Consider the following 16,990-nt stretch of genomic DNA (forward strand, 5'->3'; position numbering starts at 1 on the left):
GAGGATGTTGGGAAATGTCCATTTTTTATTAGCAATAAAACTCTGTCTTTTGCTACTGATTATCCACAGATTTATGGATTCATAATCATTCACGTCACAGACTGAGGGAGCCAGGGCTGAAACAGGATAATAGCCTTTAAATCCCCTTCTCTAAGCACTCAGATCTTCCCGGTCAGCAAGATTATAGCGGTCAACAGCAGTTGCCACGTGTCTGTGTCCCAGTCTGAGCTTCAATAACAACTGAAGGTAGTGGCTGGACTGCAGAGGAATGTGAAACTACAGCTGTGTTTGATGCTCCTGAGGGAAAGAAAGAAGCGTTGTTGGGCTCCATAGCGGCAGGGGGAACTGGTGTTAGTTCCTCAATCAGCTGGAGACAAAGAAAGGCGAGGTGGAGGAGAGAAGCATCATGTTGAAGCTTAATCGAAGGAGAACATTCCCGTTCTTAGACTGTAAACGAAGGGAAGGAGCTGCAACAAACACGGTTCCCACAGAAATCAATGTGGGGGAGGAGAAAGAAAGACTGCTCTTTGAAGTGAAGACTGGGGGTTCTGCTACTTGGCCAAGTGCTTCTCAGTTTGTGCTGCCTATGGGACCTGAGGGGAACTACCTCTATTATGTGGAGGAGGAGGAGGAGGAGGAGGAGGAGGAAGAAGATAAAAGGCAGCTGGAAAATACAGAAGCCTCTCAAGAAGGAAGTAAGCTCTCTTCACCCATCCCCAACCCCGCTGCCTTCTCCTCCAGAACAGCCGCTTCTGCTTCTTCCATGCTGAACATAAATGTAGGTGGCAAAAGTTACCGCCTCACCTACCAGGCGGTGGCTGTCTACCCCAAGACCCGCCTGGGCCGCTTGGCCACTTCCACTGATCGCCGTTGCCAGCTGGGCCTGTGTGATGACTATGTGGTCCAGGGAGATGAGTACTTCTTTGATCGGGACCCTGCTGTCTTCCAGCTGGTCTACAACTTCTACGGCTCGGGGGTGCTGCGGGTGCGAGATGAGCAGTGCCCACTCAGCTTCCTGGAGGAACTGAGCTACTGGGGGGTACGGCTCAAATATATGCCGCGCTGCTGCCGCATCTGCTTCGAGGAGCGGCGCGATGAACTGAGCGAGCAGCTGAAGGTGCAGCGGGAGCTACGTGCCCAGGCGGAGTCCCAGGAGAACGAGCAGCTCTTCCACCACATGCGCTACTATGGCCTGCAGCGCTGGCGTCTCTGGAACCTCATGGAGAAGCCCTTCTCCTCCATCAGCGCCAAGGCGATGGGGGTGGCCTCCAGCTTCTTCGTACTCGTCTCGGTGGTAGCCCTGGCCCTTAACACAGTGGAGGAGATGCAGCAGGTGGACAGGAAAAGTGGGGAGAGTCGCCCCATGCTGGAGCATGTAGAGACACTGTGCATTGCCTTCTTCACGCTGGAGTATCTGCTGAGGCTGGTCTCCACCCCTGACCTCCGCCGCTTCGCCAGGAGCCCCCTCAATGCGGTGGATCTCATTGCCATCCTCCCCCTGTACCTCCAGATGCTGCTTGAGTGCTTTGCTGGTGAGGACCAGCCCCGGGGCCGAGGGTCTCAGCATGAGTATGACATTGAGAAGGTGGGACGGGTGAGCAAAGTGGGACAAGTGCTGCGCATCATGCGCCTGATGAGGATCTTCCGCATCCTCAAGCTGGCCCGCCACTCTACAGGCCTGCGTGCCTTTGGCTTCACCCTACGCCAGTGCTACCAGCAGGTGGGCTGCCTTTTGCTCTTCATTGCCATGGGCATCTTCGCCTTCTCCGCCATGGTCTACTCTGTGGAGCACGACGTCGCCAGTACCAACTTCACCAGCATCCCCCATGCATGGTGGTGGGCTGCTGTAAGTACATGCATTGCACTGGGCCATGTGGCCGGCCCTCCCTTCCCTGCTAGAGCTGCTGCCTGTCTTGAAAATAGCAGGCCCATCACAGATTTGTGAACATCTGTTCTGCATTCTGAGCTTTGATGTTACAGGGCATGCACTTGTGCTCACTCTCTCTCTCTCTCTCTCTCTCTCTCCCTCTCTCTCTCACTCTCACACACACACACACACACACACCCTTCTGCCGCAAGCTTACAGCTGTTACTGCATCAGGGTATAGTCAGTGAAGCAGAGCCAGGGGCTGTTGGCTGTACAACTCACACAGGTTCACTGCTGCACTGCAAAGGAAGGGGGGAGGGCTTGTATGTGGGATGGGGGGAAGTGGCTCTTTTATTTCCGGTGTCAGCATTGCAGAGGAGTATAAATGTGTTGTATGAGGGTTTTGTTTTTCCCATCCATGGGGTGTTGGTAAAAGCCTGCACTGATGCTGCATGTAGCCAGTATGATAAAAGGTTGTTCTAATTAAATCCTCAAAGTTTATGGCAGGTGAAATAGCCACAGCCATATGGCCCCATAAAATATTTTGTAATGGGCAGTTGTCTGGCAGTAAGTGCCATCTATGGAACACACTCAAAAAAGGCATTTGGCTGTTATTTATACAATACCAGTGGTAGACAAAAATAGCTCGGGGGGTGGGGCTGAATGGCTCAAGGGATTGGTAATGGGATACAGAACCTTGTATATCTGTGTCACTGGTTTCACGTTAGTATCGGTCAGTAGTGACATAAGTTGGTGCCTTATCTCAGGGCTATTCAAGAATGAATAGAAGCCCCCCCTCCCCCCCCCGCCCACCACCACCACTTTAGATCCCAGTGGGTCATAGAGCAAAAAAAATCACCCATGGCATGGTTGCTGGCAATATTAGCTGAGAGGCCAGAGACTGATCTGTAATGGAAACTGAGGCGCCTTCTCATCAGAGTTTACCCTTGTGGATAAGGTTGGAGGCATAAGGTGCAGGGGTGGGGAACCTGTCATTATTGTCTGTGCTTGTGACTAAACAAAGGACATCAGCCTGTTGAAAGAGAAGTTACTCACCTGTAGTACTGATGGTTCTTCGAGATGTGTCCCCGTGGGTGCTCCACAATAGGTGTCGGGCTCGCCCGGCGCCGCAGATCGGAAATCTTCCAGCAGTTTCTCCTGGATCGCACATGCGCCGGCGCGTGCCGCCCCCTGCGCGCCCCCGGCCACGTGCGCGATCCGGTCCCCACCAGTTCCTTGACCAACCGCCTCGGATGCTCCTGAAAAACACTAGACAGAGATCCAAAGCGGGGAGGATGGGCGGGTGGTGGAGCACCCACGGGGACACATCTCGAAGAACCATCTTTACTACAGGTGAGTAACTTCTCTTTCTTCTTTGAGTGGTCCCCGTGGGTGCTCCACAATAGGTGACTACCCAGCAGTAACCCAAGTAAGGAGGTGGGTAATCGGTTTATGTGCAGCTTGCCCCCGAGAGGACTGCTGTCGACAGACGGGTATCCTCTTAGAATACCCGAGGCAGGGCACAATGCTTGGCGAAGGTGTCGTAGGATGACCAGGTCGCCGCTCTACAGATGTCTGTTAGCGTGATGCCCTTGAAGAAGGCTGTTGACGCCGCCACCGCCCTGGTGGAGTGAGCCCTGGGTGGGGCCAGCAAAGGAGTCTTTCGAAGTTCAAAGCACATTTTTATACAGGACACAATGTGCTTTGAGATTCTCCGGGAAGAGAGACCTTCTCCTTCTGACCCGGGAGCAAGAGAGACTAGAAGCCTGTCCGTTTTCCAGAAGGACTTAGTTCTGTCTGTGTAGAAGGCCAACGCCCTCCTCACATCTACAAGATGCAGGTGTGCCTCCTTGCCGGAGCTGTGAGGCTTCAGGTAAAACTATTGGCTCGTTAAGACTGGACTCCGAAGAGACTTTTGGAACAAAGGCTGGGCACAGCCTTAAGGTTACTGCCTCCTTTGAGAATACTGTGCAGTGCGGCGTTGCCACGAGCTCACTCACCCTGTGGGCTGACGTAGTTGCAAGGAGGAAGGTTGTTTTAATCGTAAGGAGACGTATGGGAAATGTGGCTAATGGGTCAAAAAGGTGGACCCGAAAATGTGCTGAGCACCAAGTCCAAATTCCACGATAGTGGAAGCGGTTTCCAAGGTGGGATACAGGTTTACCAGCCCCTTCAAGAACCTGGTAATGATAGGATGGGTGAATACCGTGGGCCCTTCCTCTGTATGCCGAAAGGCTGATATAGCAGCGAGGTGGACTTTTAGCGAGGACAGAGAAAGCCCGCCTCTCTTGATGTCCAATAAGTATTCTAGTATTACAGGTATAGGAACGTCAAGGGGAGCTAACTGCTTGACGGAACACCAGGCTGTGAATCGAGTCCATTTCTGCTTGTAAGTCCTCCTGGTGGAGGTCCTTCAGCTACACTCCAGGACTTGTTGTGCTCCCTCCAGACATGTGCTCTTTAAGGAGCTGAGCCATGGATTAGCCATGCTTGTAGATGCAGACCCTGGGGGGTGCGGGTGCACTATGGACCCTTGAGCCCGCGTGAGTAAGCCCAGCGCCACCGGTAGAGGGAGCGGTGAGCGGTCCGACATGCACAGAAGCAAGGGAAACCATTGCTGCCGATCCCAAGTGGGACTATGAGTATCATGCGAGCTCTCTCCCTTCTGGCTTTGTGCAAGACCTTGCGGATAAGCGCTGCAGGGGGAACACGTAAAGTAAGGAGCCCTTCCATGAAAATATGACCAGGGACCCCCCCCTCCCCACTCCTGCCCTGGAGCAGTACTGGGGGCACTTTTTTGTTTGTTTTGTTTTTTTGTTTTTTTGAACTGGGTGGCAAACAGATCGATCTGGGGAAAAACCCCCATGTACGAAAAATGCGCTGTAGCAGATTGGAGCGGATCTGCCATTCGTGCGTGATTGCAAAGCGCCTGCTCAGCTGATCTGCATTCACGTTGTGAGCGCCCAGCAAGTATGAGGCTTTCAACGTTATGTTATTGGTGATGCACCGATTCCACAATTGGAAGTGCTTCCGCACATAGGGCACGGGATCGTGCTCCTCCTTGTCGATTGATGTAGAAACAGAGTGGAGGTATTATCAGTATTGAATACCGACTACTTTGCCATGTAGGTAATCTCGAAAATGTTTGCAGGCGTTGAACGCTGCTCTGAGCTCCAGTATGGATATGTGCAGTGTCTGTTCTGCAGGGGACCATAGCCCTTGCGTTACCTTGTCGCCGATGTGCACTCCCCATCCCATGTGGGAGGCGTCGGTAGTAAGAAAAATAGAAATTTGTGGTTGGTGAAAAGGCACCCCCACTAGCAGATTCTCGGGGTTTTCCCACCACGCCAGGGATCTGCACACCTCTGTTGTGGGCGACACCACCCTGTGGACAGTGTGGGATGCCGGTTTGTAAACGCTCGCCAGCCAATGCTACAGGCTTGATATGTGCAACCTGGCTTTCTGTACCACAAACGTCGCTGCCGCCATGTGGCCCAGCAGCCGTAGGCACGTTAAGACCAGCACCGTGGGGCTGTATGTGATGACACGCACCAGCGAACTGATGGCGCGGAAGCGGGCGTCGGGTAGGTACACCCTTGCTGTGATAGAGTTTATGTGTGCCCCTATGAACTCTATATGTTGTGTGGGTTCGGACTTTGACTTTGCGAGGTTGATGACTCGGCCCAGCGAAGAAACATGTCCGCTGTGAAGCGTATCATGCGTGAGACCTCTGACTTCGAGGTCCCTTTTAGCAGGCAGTCGCCCAGATATGGGAAAAATAAACATCCCCTGTCTGTGCAGGTAGGCTGACACCACTGCCAGGGTTTTGGTAAAGACTCTGGAGGCCGAACAGAAGAACTCTGTACTGGAAGCACTCCTGGCCGACCGTGAAGCGGAGGAAGCGTCTCTGTGCCGGGTGGCTTGTTATATGAGAGTAAGCATCTCGTTAGTCGAGTGCTGCAACCCAGTCTCCATCGTCCAGTGCCGTGAGTATCAAGACAACTGTGATCATCCAAAACCGCTGCTTGCGCAAGTAACGGTTGAGGCCCCGAAGATCTAAGATGGGCCTCCGGTGTCCTGTTTTCTTCCCTGGTAGGAAGTAGCGTGAATAAAAACCTTCCCCTGGAATTATTCCGGCACTCTTTCCACCACCCTTATGAACATAAGGTGAGTCACCTTCTGCTCCAGCCTCGCCTCGTGGCAGAGTCCCTGAGGTGAGGCCTGGTGGGAGGCTTCGTCGGTGGAAGCGACTGGGAGGGGATCGCGTAACCCGTGGCTATGATCTCCAGCACCCATATGTCCGTGGTGATCTTTTGCCATTGGGAGTGGAACGGTCTGAGGTGATGATGGATGGGAGTGGCATTGAGCGAGGGTATTGATAGTGCAGCCCCCAACATAACCATCAAACTTGTTGCCTTTGGGCCTGACCCGAGGGCGTACGGCTTTCTTGAGAACGTCGCCTAGGAGTTCTGTACTGTTGCCGCTATTGATAGTGCCCTTGGCCGTAGCCCCGCTGATATTGAGCACGCTGTGGTTGTAAGCGTAGCGTCTTTGCTGAGGATAAAATTTTTCCCTCCTGTATGGGGGAGTATAAATGCCCGAGGTTCTAAGTGTAGCTCTCGCGTCGTTACTGGAGTGAGGGAACGAGTCGGTTGAGTCTGCAAACAGCTTTTGTGTATCAAAGGGAAGGTCCATGATCTTCGCCTGTAGGTCCCTCGAGATACCCGACGTCTTGGGCCAGGATTCTCTATGCATGACCACTGCTGTAGCTGTTGAACGTGCCGCTGTGTCCGCCATGTCCAGGGCAATCTGGACTCCCGTCCGCGATGCTGCATAGCCCTCTTGAACAATCGCCTTTAACACCGGCTTTTTATCTTCCGGAAGTGGATCCATGAGGGGAGTAAGCCCAGAGTAATTATCAAAATTATGGTTTGCTAGGTGTGCCCATAATTTGCCATTCTCAATAGCAGGATAGGAGAGGAATATACCTTCCTGCCAAACAGCTCTAGCTTCTTAGCATCTCTGTCCGATCCCCCGATTTGTACTGAGAAGCCTTTGACCTCTGCTGGGACGACCCGACCACCAAAGAATTTGGTTGTGGGTGACTGAAGAGGAACTCCATGCCCTTTGCCGGGACGAAGTACTTCTTATCCACTCTCTTGTTCGTAGGCGGAACAGAGGCCGGAGTCTGCCATATAGTAATGGCTGACTCCAGAATGGCTTTGTCCAGCGGAATAGCAATTTTGGGTGAAGCTGGGGGGTCTCAAATTTTTCAGGAGTTTGTGATGTTTCTCCTGCACCTCTGCCGTTTGAATGTCTTGCGTGAAAGCCACTCTTTTAAACAGCTCCTGAAACTGTTTAAGGTCATCCAGGGGAGAGACATCCCCGGGGGCCCTGGCCTCATCTGGGGAGGATGAGGAAGAACCACTAAGGTAAACCTCCCTTGAACCCTCGGGTTCCTGCGGCCGATGATACACTTGCTCGCTGGAGGATTGTGAAGGAAAGTCTCGGGGTTCTAAAATTAACTCCCCTTGAGACAACTGTGTTTCCGTCCCCGATCGGGAGTGCCCACGGGGGTATTGAGCGGCCGGGGTGTGGGGGGGGAGGGGCAGGGGAGGGACCTGCCCCTGGGTGTAGGCCTGTGGTTTGTCTGTGTCCAGCATGATAAGGACGACCATGGCAGCATGGGCACGGGTCCGGGGATGGAGACCTGGACCACTCACGGGGTGTGTACCCCCGATGTCTGGGAGAGCGAGACCTCTGTGATGACACAGATAGAGGTGAAACTGGCTTGTGATAGTACTCCAGGGGATCCAATCCCAGAAATGGTGAAGGTGGCCCAAGTCATGGTGCCATTGGTTGGAGGTACGGAGAAGGAGGCTTTTTTTTTTTTTTCCGGATGGGCCGGTGGAGACACAGGCCTTCGGTGCGGCGTGTGTATCACAGGGGGGGGAGGGCTTGGTGCTAACAGCAGCACAGCCCTGTCCAGAGAGGGACTGTGGTGCCGGGTTTTTGATGTTGCCTTGCCCCTCCGCTGCGGGGCCGGCACCGCCCCCTCCCATGCCGGGCATCTCGGCCCCGCTGTCAGTGCCACGCTCGGCTGCGGTGCCGCGTGGGTATCCCCCTCTGGTGCCTGCAGGCTCCGTGCCTGGTGCCCCTGCACCGCTGGTGCCGCGGGGGTCTATGCCGCTGGTTCCGGCGCTTGCCTGGCTGACGCAAACGCACGGCAAGGATCGAGCCAGGGAGCGTTTCCTCCGTTTCTGCACTGAGGGGGCTCAGAGAAAAACTGCCCTCCTCTTATGCAACCTAGCGGGTCGTTCTGGGTGAGGCTTCTCTGGCAAGGTAGCCTGTAATTCCCCCAGGCATCGGATGCCTTCGCTATGCCCCACGGAGGCCAGCATAGCTTCAAGGCATGACTCCCGCTTTGTAAAACCTGACGAGGCCATTGTGGTGAGCACCCACAGAGACCACTCGAAGAACAGTGTTCCCCAAAAGGTGGCATGCATGCCCTTAGGATAAGCCAGAGTCACTTTGTACCAATTGGGGCAGGACAGATTTCCCCCATGCTGCCCTGTTGGCATGGCACGGCTGAATGCTGGCATGAGTGCTTGCATTTTTTTTTCCTGATTTGGGGGGGCCCAGCGTTCTCATGTTTGGGAAAGGAAACCAGGCCCACATCTCTACAGCCTCAGCAGTGTAATGGTCACACAGAGCACTTAGGGTATGGCTACACAGCAAAGTTACTTTGGAATAACACCTGCTATTTTGAAAGAACATTGAGATTGTGTCTATGATGCCACCACTAGTTCAAAATAATTTAGCTTTCAAATGTCAAAAGGCTGAAATAGGTCTTTTGAAATAGGGGCTGCCTATTCTGGAATAGCATATTTCTGCTTTGTAGACAAAGTATTTTGGGGATCTAAGGTAAAATACATTCTATCGTAAATGTGTTATTTTGGACTAAAACAAAAAAGCAGTCCTGTAGCACCTTAAAGACTAGCAGTATTATTAAATAGGTGATGTGTTTTCGTGGGACAGACCCACTTCTTCAGAGCTGGAGAATCCTTACTTTGGATGAAGTTTAGAATAACTTCACTGTGTAGATGTGCTGTTACAGACCAATAACTGCATAGTGTCAAACACCAGGGATGTCAAAATGATCTCCCCTTCACAGTGAACTGCAATGGCTATAGCATCACCACTAACTTTACTCCCTAGGTGTTGACTGAGCACCCCTAAAAAGCAAGCTAGAGCTACACACTCAAAGCTAGTACACAAAGCCTGGGGAATTGATTGACAAAACAGAAATTGCCCTCCTGCAGCCTTCCTCACCCACCCCCCACCACCACCACCCTGAGCCGGGAATAGGTAAAGGTGCACTTCATCTCATGCGCCCTTGATCTCCAAAGCCAATTGATTAGGTTGACGTGAATGGCAGAGGGCACGTGTGTGTGGGCACCGAGCCATTCCTTAAAAAACACGGTATGGGCGAGACGCGGCCAACGCAGCCTCTACACCAGCTAATTTCCTGGCATTGTCCTTGGCATGGTTTGGTCATAAATTTGTGGCTACTCCCCTGCACCCAACCCACACTAACATCTGTGCAGAGCTGAGTTTAGTTGGCTAGGCAATGCTCTCTGCAGAATATGAAGGTCTTTCTAATTACACTAGTGGGGTTAATAATTTAAGGATAGGGTTTTTTTTTTTTCATGTTAGGATAGCAGCCACCGGGGATTGGTGGTGGCGGGGGGCGGGGGGGGGGGGGGCGAGAGAGAGACAATATTTAGCCAGTGTGTCATACTGCAACTTGATGGTAAAAGTAGTTTGAATACGTGTTTTCTGTGCCGAAACGCTCTAGCCACAGCCAGATAAATTGAAGCAAATTGTGTGTGCATCTCTGTTTGAATAACAACTTCCTATTGATTTGCTTATAGGTCAGCATCTCCACAGTGGGCTATGGTGACATGTGTCCAGAAACTCAGCTGGGGCGCCTGTTTGCTTTCCTCTGCATTGCTTTTGGAATCATTCTGAATGGAATGCCTATCTCCATCCTGTACAACAAATTCTCAGACTATTACAGCAAAATGAAGGCCTATGAGTATACAGCCGTAAGTAAGGAACGAGGCAAGATTAACTTTGCACGAAGAGCCAGGAAGAAAATGTCCGAGTGCTTTGGGGAAAGCCCAACTTCTTATTTACCAAGGCCTAGATACAATTAATACTCCAGAAATTATGAGAGGAACACATGGGGAAAACAGAGGAACTGCTTTTAATCGTTTGTTTAAGGCAAAGCTAAAGCAACAGCTCTAAAAGGACCAAAAAGCCATGGATGGCGAATCTCAATTTTTTTTTTCTTGTAAAAAGAAATTACAGACTTATGTTACCATAAGGTGTCTCAGCTTCTTTTTGCTGGTGCTCGTTACTACACAGCAAAGATCCTAGTTTATATGAACAACATCAATATCAAAGATGCAGTGTGCAGCCAGAGACACTGAGTTGTGCTGGGCAGCTGGGGGCAGGGTGTGTGTGTGTGTGTGTGTGTGTGTGTGTGTGTAACAGAGGGCCTGGGTGTGTATTGGGGGGGGGTGCGGGGGGGGGGGGGGAAACTGCAAGAATGATTGACTGTGGCCAAACCAAAGGAAATTGTTACCATATGTCATGGATGCTACTCAGCAAGGGGCAGGCTGGCTATTACCTCAAAAATTAAACAGCTCTAGAAGGGAGGGGACACTATATTGATTTTCAGTGCAGAAATGGTTTCTTTTTAAAATACCAAGAGGAGACAGACAATTGGCAACCTCTGTAGTTACACAAATTGCTTTCACATATAAACTATGCCCATATTCCTTATGTTTTTGGTCATTCTTTGTGCTATAGCACGTAGTACACAATTCACTTTGCCAAAAGTACTTTCATTGAATCCTTGCAGACTTGTACTCACTTTCTTGCCCAGCGTAACTTTAGCATTAAAAAAAAAATTGGTTTAGTATTTGGCAGTGGGGAAGGGGGGGTGCAATTAATAGCCTCCATAATGGCAAAGAATTGGTGAGCAAGGTTAGGTAATTATGATAGCTTTCCATGTCCACTTTAACACCAAAAACCTGTTTTCATTTACAACTGTAAACTAAATATATGCGCAACACTGTTTCATGTGAACAGCTGCTCTTAGTGCATTAAGAACAAGATGAGTTAGTTGTATACAGAGCTAAGTTAAAATAAACTTTTTAAAAAACAGCTGAAATAGGCTCAGAGGGGTAGCTGTGAGTCTGTAGCTTCACCAAAAAAAAAGCAAGCAGTCCTGTACCACCTTAAAGACTTACAGTTTTATTTTATTTACTAGGTAGAGAGCTAAGGCCGGGGGGAGGGGTATGCATAAGAACACCCGTGTTGGGTCAGACCAAAGGTCCCGCTAACCCAGTATCCTGCCTTCTGATCGTGGCTAATGCCAGATGCCCCAGAGGAATAAGGTAATCAACCATCCACCACTGCCCATTTCCAGATTCCAGCAAACAGAAGCTAGGGACACCATCCCTGTCCATCAAAAGAGAAAGCACATGGTTAGCTAATAGAACATTTTCTTCCAACAGGTCTTATCAAAAGGTCTTTCAGTAGTTTTAAAAATATAATTGTAAGATAAGGGGTATTTGACTTTTTCATCATTGATAGAAAAATCATCATAAACAGGGATATGAGCGTATAGCAATCATTAAAAAAACCAAGTAGTGCTGTAGCACTGTAAAGCCTAATAGTTTTGTTTACATAATGCACTTTTGCGGTCACGAGGTGCTTCATGAGTTTCTGGAGTAAAAATGAAAAAACGGGGGGGGGGGGGGGGGCGGGGAGTGAGTGAGCTCTCCACACCCCCCCCCCCCCACTGTTCTGCCCTATCAGGAAAATTAGGAGCCTATGTCATAGACTCATACACATACTGAGGTCCTACCTCTGACACCTCAGGGTAGGGTCAGTTGTAGTGGGCATATCATTTGCCATCAAGGGGCTTATTCATGTAAGAAGAGCTGTCTAATACTCCACGAGTAATAATAGCAGACTTTAAAGTGCTCTTATGGATGCATTGCATTATTTGAGGTGGTGCTGGGACCTAGCCTAATATAAGACAAATCCTACGTGTTCTAATCCAGGAGCGAGGGCATGCAGCTGAAAGCTAGAAAAGGTAGCTGTATTCCTGTATGCTTGTGGCTTAAAACAGGAGAGTTGTGAAGAGGGGGTTACCGATCACTAATAGAGCAGATGAAGCAAATTAAATTACATAGGATCTGTGCCTTTCCTGTGACTATCAAAGATGGGGACATTGCCCTTGGAATGCATACAATAATGCAGAGTTCTGTTAAGGTCTACTTTAGAAGTGTCATATTTCCAAATGAATTCCAATTCAGAGGTCTCCCTGTGAAATCCTTTTGTAGATGAATGTCCACTTTTAAGTCCTTTTTTGGATGTCCCGGGCAGGTAAAGTGATCCCCTACAGGTGTCTGATGTTGGCTTTATGTCCATTCATTCTTTGGCGCAGAGAGACTGTCTGGTTTGTCCAATGCACATGGCACAGGGTCACGGATGGCAACATATATCACATTAGTGGATGTGCTTGATGGTGCATCTTACATCATTAGGTCCAATGACTGACCTAATGTTAGTATAGATACAGGGCCAGAGCTGGCAAGTGGGGGGTCATTGCAGACATTGGTTCCTGGATTAACGGTTCTGTGGCATGTGTAGGGCTGCTGGTGAGTATTCCCTTGAGGTTGGGCAGCTGTCACCTGTGGGAGTGCAAGATCCTGTTCCCGTATGGGTTGTAGATTGTCAATGATGCGGGGAGTGCGCTTTCAGTTGAGGGCTATCAGTGATGACAAGCATGTTCTGTTATTTTTCCTTTTGGGTCTGCTGTGAAGTAGGTGACTTTGGGTACTTGTCTGGCTCTGTCAGTCTGTTTCTTTACTTGCCCTGGTGGGTAATTAAGTTCTCCAACTCCTGATAAAGCTCATGGAGGCTTTGATCTCTGCTAGTGGGACTGGAGTAGATACGGCTGTATCTTAGGGAAGGGCTGAGCAAACATTTAATATCAGTCCCCACTTTACATCCCTGCAGTTAGCAGCCCCCCCACACCCCCAACTTGTCTAATGTAATCCAAACTGATCGTAATTTCATTTATGTTCATATGAAAAATAACCCTTTTGGCATGTATAAGTACATAGAATATAAAAACTTTATTAACTGGTCTATAAATGTGAATACACATACATAAAACAGTAACATATTCCAACATTTTTAATGAAATGGTTGAGCCTGACCTCTAGCAGGCGATTCTGTTGTACCCCCACCCCCTAACCTGTGAGATTTCACACACACAGCTCAAGGCATCCTGCCCCTCCACTTTGTCTTGGATGGAAGCAGGAGGCATACAGGGACCAACCGTGTTTGATGGGTTTCCAGTTAGAGTGGCATTAATGTGACATTCCTTGATTTGTACCTCTCAGCTGGTGGCTGAGCTATGTGACTTTGTCTTCACCCACAACTATTACCAATTTGGGGACAATTTATATCTTCAAGTCAGCAGCACTATTATGGGCATCTGTGTGGCTCCACAATATACCAACATTTTTATGGCTGACCTAGAATGTTTTCTCAGCATCCCTCCTCTATTTATGCTACATTGATGACATCATCATCATCTGGACCCATGTAAGGAGACCTTTGAAAAAATCTGCAGGCATTTCAACAAAGTTCCACACCACCATCAATTTCAGCCTTGAACATTCCACACAAGAGATCCATTTCCTGGATACTACAGTACTGCGTTGCTTTAAAGACTAAAATTGTGTATATGGATGAGCCCCTGCACACAGAGAGTTCTATAACTTTATTTTCTGACTAGAACCACACTCTGCTGCTGGCCCTGTGTGCTGGCATCCCAGCTGCCAGCCCTTCACCCCTCAGGCTCAGGTCTGCTGGAGGGAGGCTGAACCAGAGCCCTGCCCACTTTGTTACAGGTGTGCTACATTGGGGAGTATTGGCTTCCTTTGACTATAGCAATAGAAAAGGTATACATCAACATACACCTTTACCAACAGACACTTGCTGTAGACAGAAGGCACAAGCCTGCAGACTATCTAGCCCAGTGACACTCAGCTACTTTAGTGTCTCCAGTGGCTCTATGAAGCACATATTAAAACACTGATTCACTTAACAACCAATCAGGTGCTTTTATTAGGGTTATTAACTAATTGTAGTTGATACAATAAGTCATTTTGCAATGAGAACACAATCTTTTTCCAAATACTTTCTGTCATACTGTTTAAATATGAATATATAATACTATAGTAAAGACTCAACATGGTATCTTTTAGTTTCACCAGGGATCAGGAAAATTCTCTCCCCTACCCCCAAGACCTTTTGTTTGATAAGAAATTTATGATGTATGTATTCTATGTGAACAGTTCCTTAACCCTCAAAAGTCCATGTCATAAAATACACAAAATCTTCCTCCCACTCTCATCAGACCATCAGTTTGCAATGGTGTTGGTGACACTAACAGAAATTTAAGACCTGTTTCTCATGTGCAACACAGTGGAAATTTTAGCATAACCATAATATTTTGCAGCAGTATCCAGATGCCCCTTCATGCTAGCTGATGCAAACACACTGCACCTAGCTCCAAAGAGCTTGCTCTCGAACTTTCCTTGTTAGTTGCCAATAGATGTTCTAATAAAAAAAAAACAAAAAACACCACTTTAAAACAAAAACTTCCAGCAAATCCGTCCTGTCTGCATGGGGTACAAAAGGAAAAATAACTCAATAACAAGAATTTAGAAAAAAAGAATTGAGTGAAAACAATTTCTCTGTATAGAGAAATAAGACCTAATAAAATATAATCAAATTATGAATCGAGGAATAACAACCCATTCTAGAGGCATTAGTATGATTCTGAGGCAGGGGGAAGAAAAAGGGAGATATTCATTCACATACACTGGTATATGGAACCAAAGTGGAAAAAAAAAAAAAAGACCAGCCAGGATAGTGTAAACAAATCTTCATACACAACTTTGCAATTCAGTCTACCAATGGCCATCTTTAGTGGTTTCTTATTTTGTCTAGCACCTGTCAATTTTCTGGATAAGGAAATAGTCATATATGCCACACTTTCTTTGATCCTGAGGTTGTTGAGGAAAGTAGCTAATGATCTGACCGAAAAAAACCTTTTTTATTATAACATTATTACTTTTATTACTCAGTCACAAATTCTGCTCCATGTTTCTATCAGGTTATTTACGGCAGTCACTAAGACTTTGGAAATACTTCACTGCAGTTTAAATTCATTATCTGATGCTAATTAAAATTATCTGTTTCATGTCACAAGAGAAAAATCCAGTTAGAGAAACTGATGAGTTGCAACAGTCCTTCAATAACTGATCCTGGAGAGGATATCTGTCTACAAGTACAAACATTTTATGTCACTGCCAACTAGGTCTAATTGGGATTAACCTTTAAGTGTTTACTACCATTTATAAGATTAAGTGGGATAAGAAAAAAGCACAGTCAGCACAGGACTGTCACATTAGTAGGAAGTAAGATAATGGTTGACTATTTGCTTTAATTGTGATATTCAAGTGCGCGCTTTCAAATTGAATTAAGATAATACTCAATCAGTTGGAACTTTTCATATTTTATTTACGTATTAACATCACAACAGAGCTTGTCATATAGCATGTTTATCTGTGAGCAGGATAGCTCTGGAAAGCAATGGAAACTTGGCCTTCAGGAAGACTAAACAATGCGTTTCATTTGTTTTATGATACAATATGTATTAAACATAAAACTAGAAATTAATGCAAATAGTAAAATCTGGGCATGATATAGCAACACTGAATGGCTTTTGATCCTTTGATTTTTTGCATGCAGAAGCCAGAATTGTTAAATTTCCAAATAAAGGCTATGCACCAGAATCCACATTTAGACATCTAAACAGATAGCCTGACTTTCACAGATAAGCCCTGCAGCTCCAGCTGGATGTCTGGGGAAGCTGAGAGTGCTCACTACTTTGGGGGAAAAGGCCACTTATTTAGGATATTAAATTTTAAAACACTCAAAGCTGAAAGTTCAGGCCACAGATTTCAGACATAACTAATACATTCCTGGTTTCCTCCATTTTAAGAGGCATAGTTCAAATGCCACCGTCCCCCCCACCCATAACCAAACACTATGACAAGATGGCAGTTCTATTCATTATCTAAAGGCCAACAATCTTTATACTGAGTTGTAATAAGTGGGGCCAACAGCTGCTGCAGGTCCTGGGGGAAAGGGGCCCGGAGCCCCAGCCAACACCACTGCCAAAGTAGTGGTAGCAGTGGCTGGATCTCCAGGCCCCTCTGAAATGTTGGCTGAGCCCCAGGGCAACTCGGGAGCAGGGTCGAGGAGGGGATTCCTTTCCTGGCCCAGCTCCCCACTGTGGGTTTACTAGCAGGAGAAGGAGAGGGACTCATCTCCCTGCCCACTGGCCAGACTCCCTGCTGTGAAGCTGCTGGCAGAGCTTTCTACCTACTTGCCTGGCTCCCAGAGGCAGGTAGGGCTCTATGTCCCCAATGGGGCTCCACTCCCAGCCTGCCTGCCAGACCCGCCTGACACCACTGGGACTCTTACCCATGGATGGTGCCAAATGAGAGTGCCAGACAAGAGAACTTCGACTTGCACTGACCCCTTTCAGATCTATCTGAAAAGACAAACATATTTCTGAGAGCTGCCATCAGAAGCTTTCAGGTTGTGCATGTGAAGTCCATCTCTGTCCAATAGAACAGGGAGGAACTTAAAAAAAAAAAAAGGCCAACCAGATGGTGATCATTATTAAGAATGGATGGATTTGTCCAGTGAATAAGAGTATCTCCAGAACATGTGTTTCGGTTCCCACAGTAACTAGGTGACCACTTTTAAAAATTATATATACTCATTAGTAATATTAAGAGATTTCATACAAGATACCCGAAAACAAGCACAGATTTAGATTCTGAGGTAGATGTTCAGATCTCTTGATAAGCAGTTATAAGTGTGCTGGATCTTAAAATCTCCTGATGATGGATTCAGTGTCATTCAGGTTCTGAAACTAGACAAGAGTGAATT

At 48.0% G+C, this 16,990-nt stretch overlaps 2 protein-coding genes across 2 annotated transcripts in view; one reads left to right on the top strand and one right to left on the bottom strand.

Annotated features, from left to right (window-relative positions):
* Nucleotides 1-406: 406 nt before the first annotated feature.
* On the top strand, nt 407-10,086 carry KCNV2 (potassium voltage-gated channel modifier subfamily V member 2). Its single transcript, XM_074994780.1, has 2 exons — nt 407-1,846; nt 9,802-10,086. The coding sequence occupies exons 1-2, from the start codon at nt 407-409 to the stop codon at nt 10,084-10,086; spliced, it is 1,725 nt and encodes a 574-aa protein (XP_074850881.1).
* A 3,753-nt stretch (nt 10,087-13,839) lies between these two features.
* The window catches only part of PUM3 (pumilio RNA binding family member 3), a 45,719-nt gene continuing 42,568 nt past the window's right edge, over nt 13,840-16,990 (bottom strand). Inside the window, exon 19 of the mRNA XM_074994840.1 lies at nt 13,840-16,973. The gene's annotated coding sequence lies outside the window, so the exon portion shown is untranslated. The remainder of the gene's footprint in view (nt 16,974-16,990) is intronic.

This window comes from Carettochelys insculpta, chromosome 5 (assembly GCF_033958435.1).
Source record: "Carettochelys insculpta isolate YL-2023 chromosome 5, ASM3395843v1, whole genome shotgun sequence".
NCBI classification, from domain to species: Eukaryota; Metazoa; Chordata; order Testudines; family Carettochelyidae; genus Carettochelys; species Carettochelys insculpta.

Bases quoted from the DNA above. Each gene is read 5' to 3' on its own strand.
- KCNV2 (XM_074994780.1), top strand. From the start codon at position 407: ATGTTGAAGCTTAATCGAAGGAGAACATTCCCGTTCTTAGACTGTAAA. The intron at 1,847-9,801 runs GTAAGTACATGC...ATTTGCTTATAG, and splicing joins ATGCATGGTGGTGGGCTGCT to GTCAGCATCTCCACAGTGGG.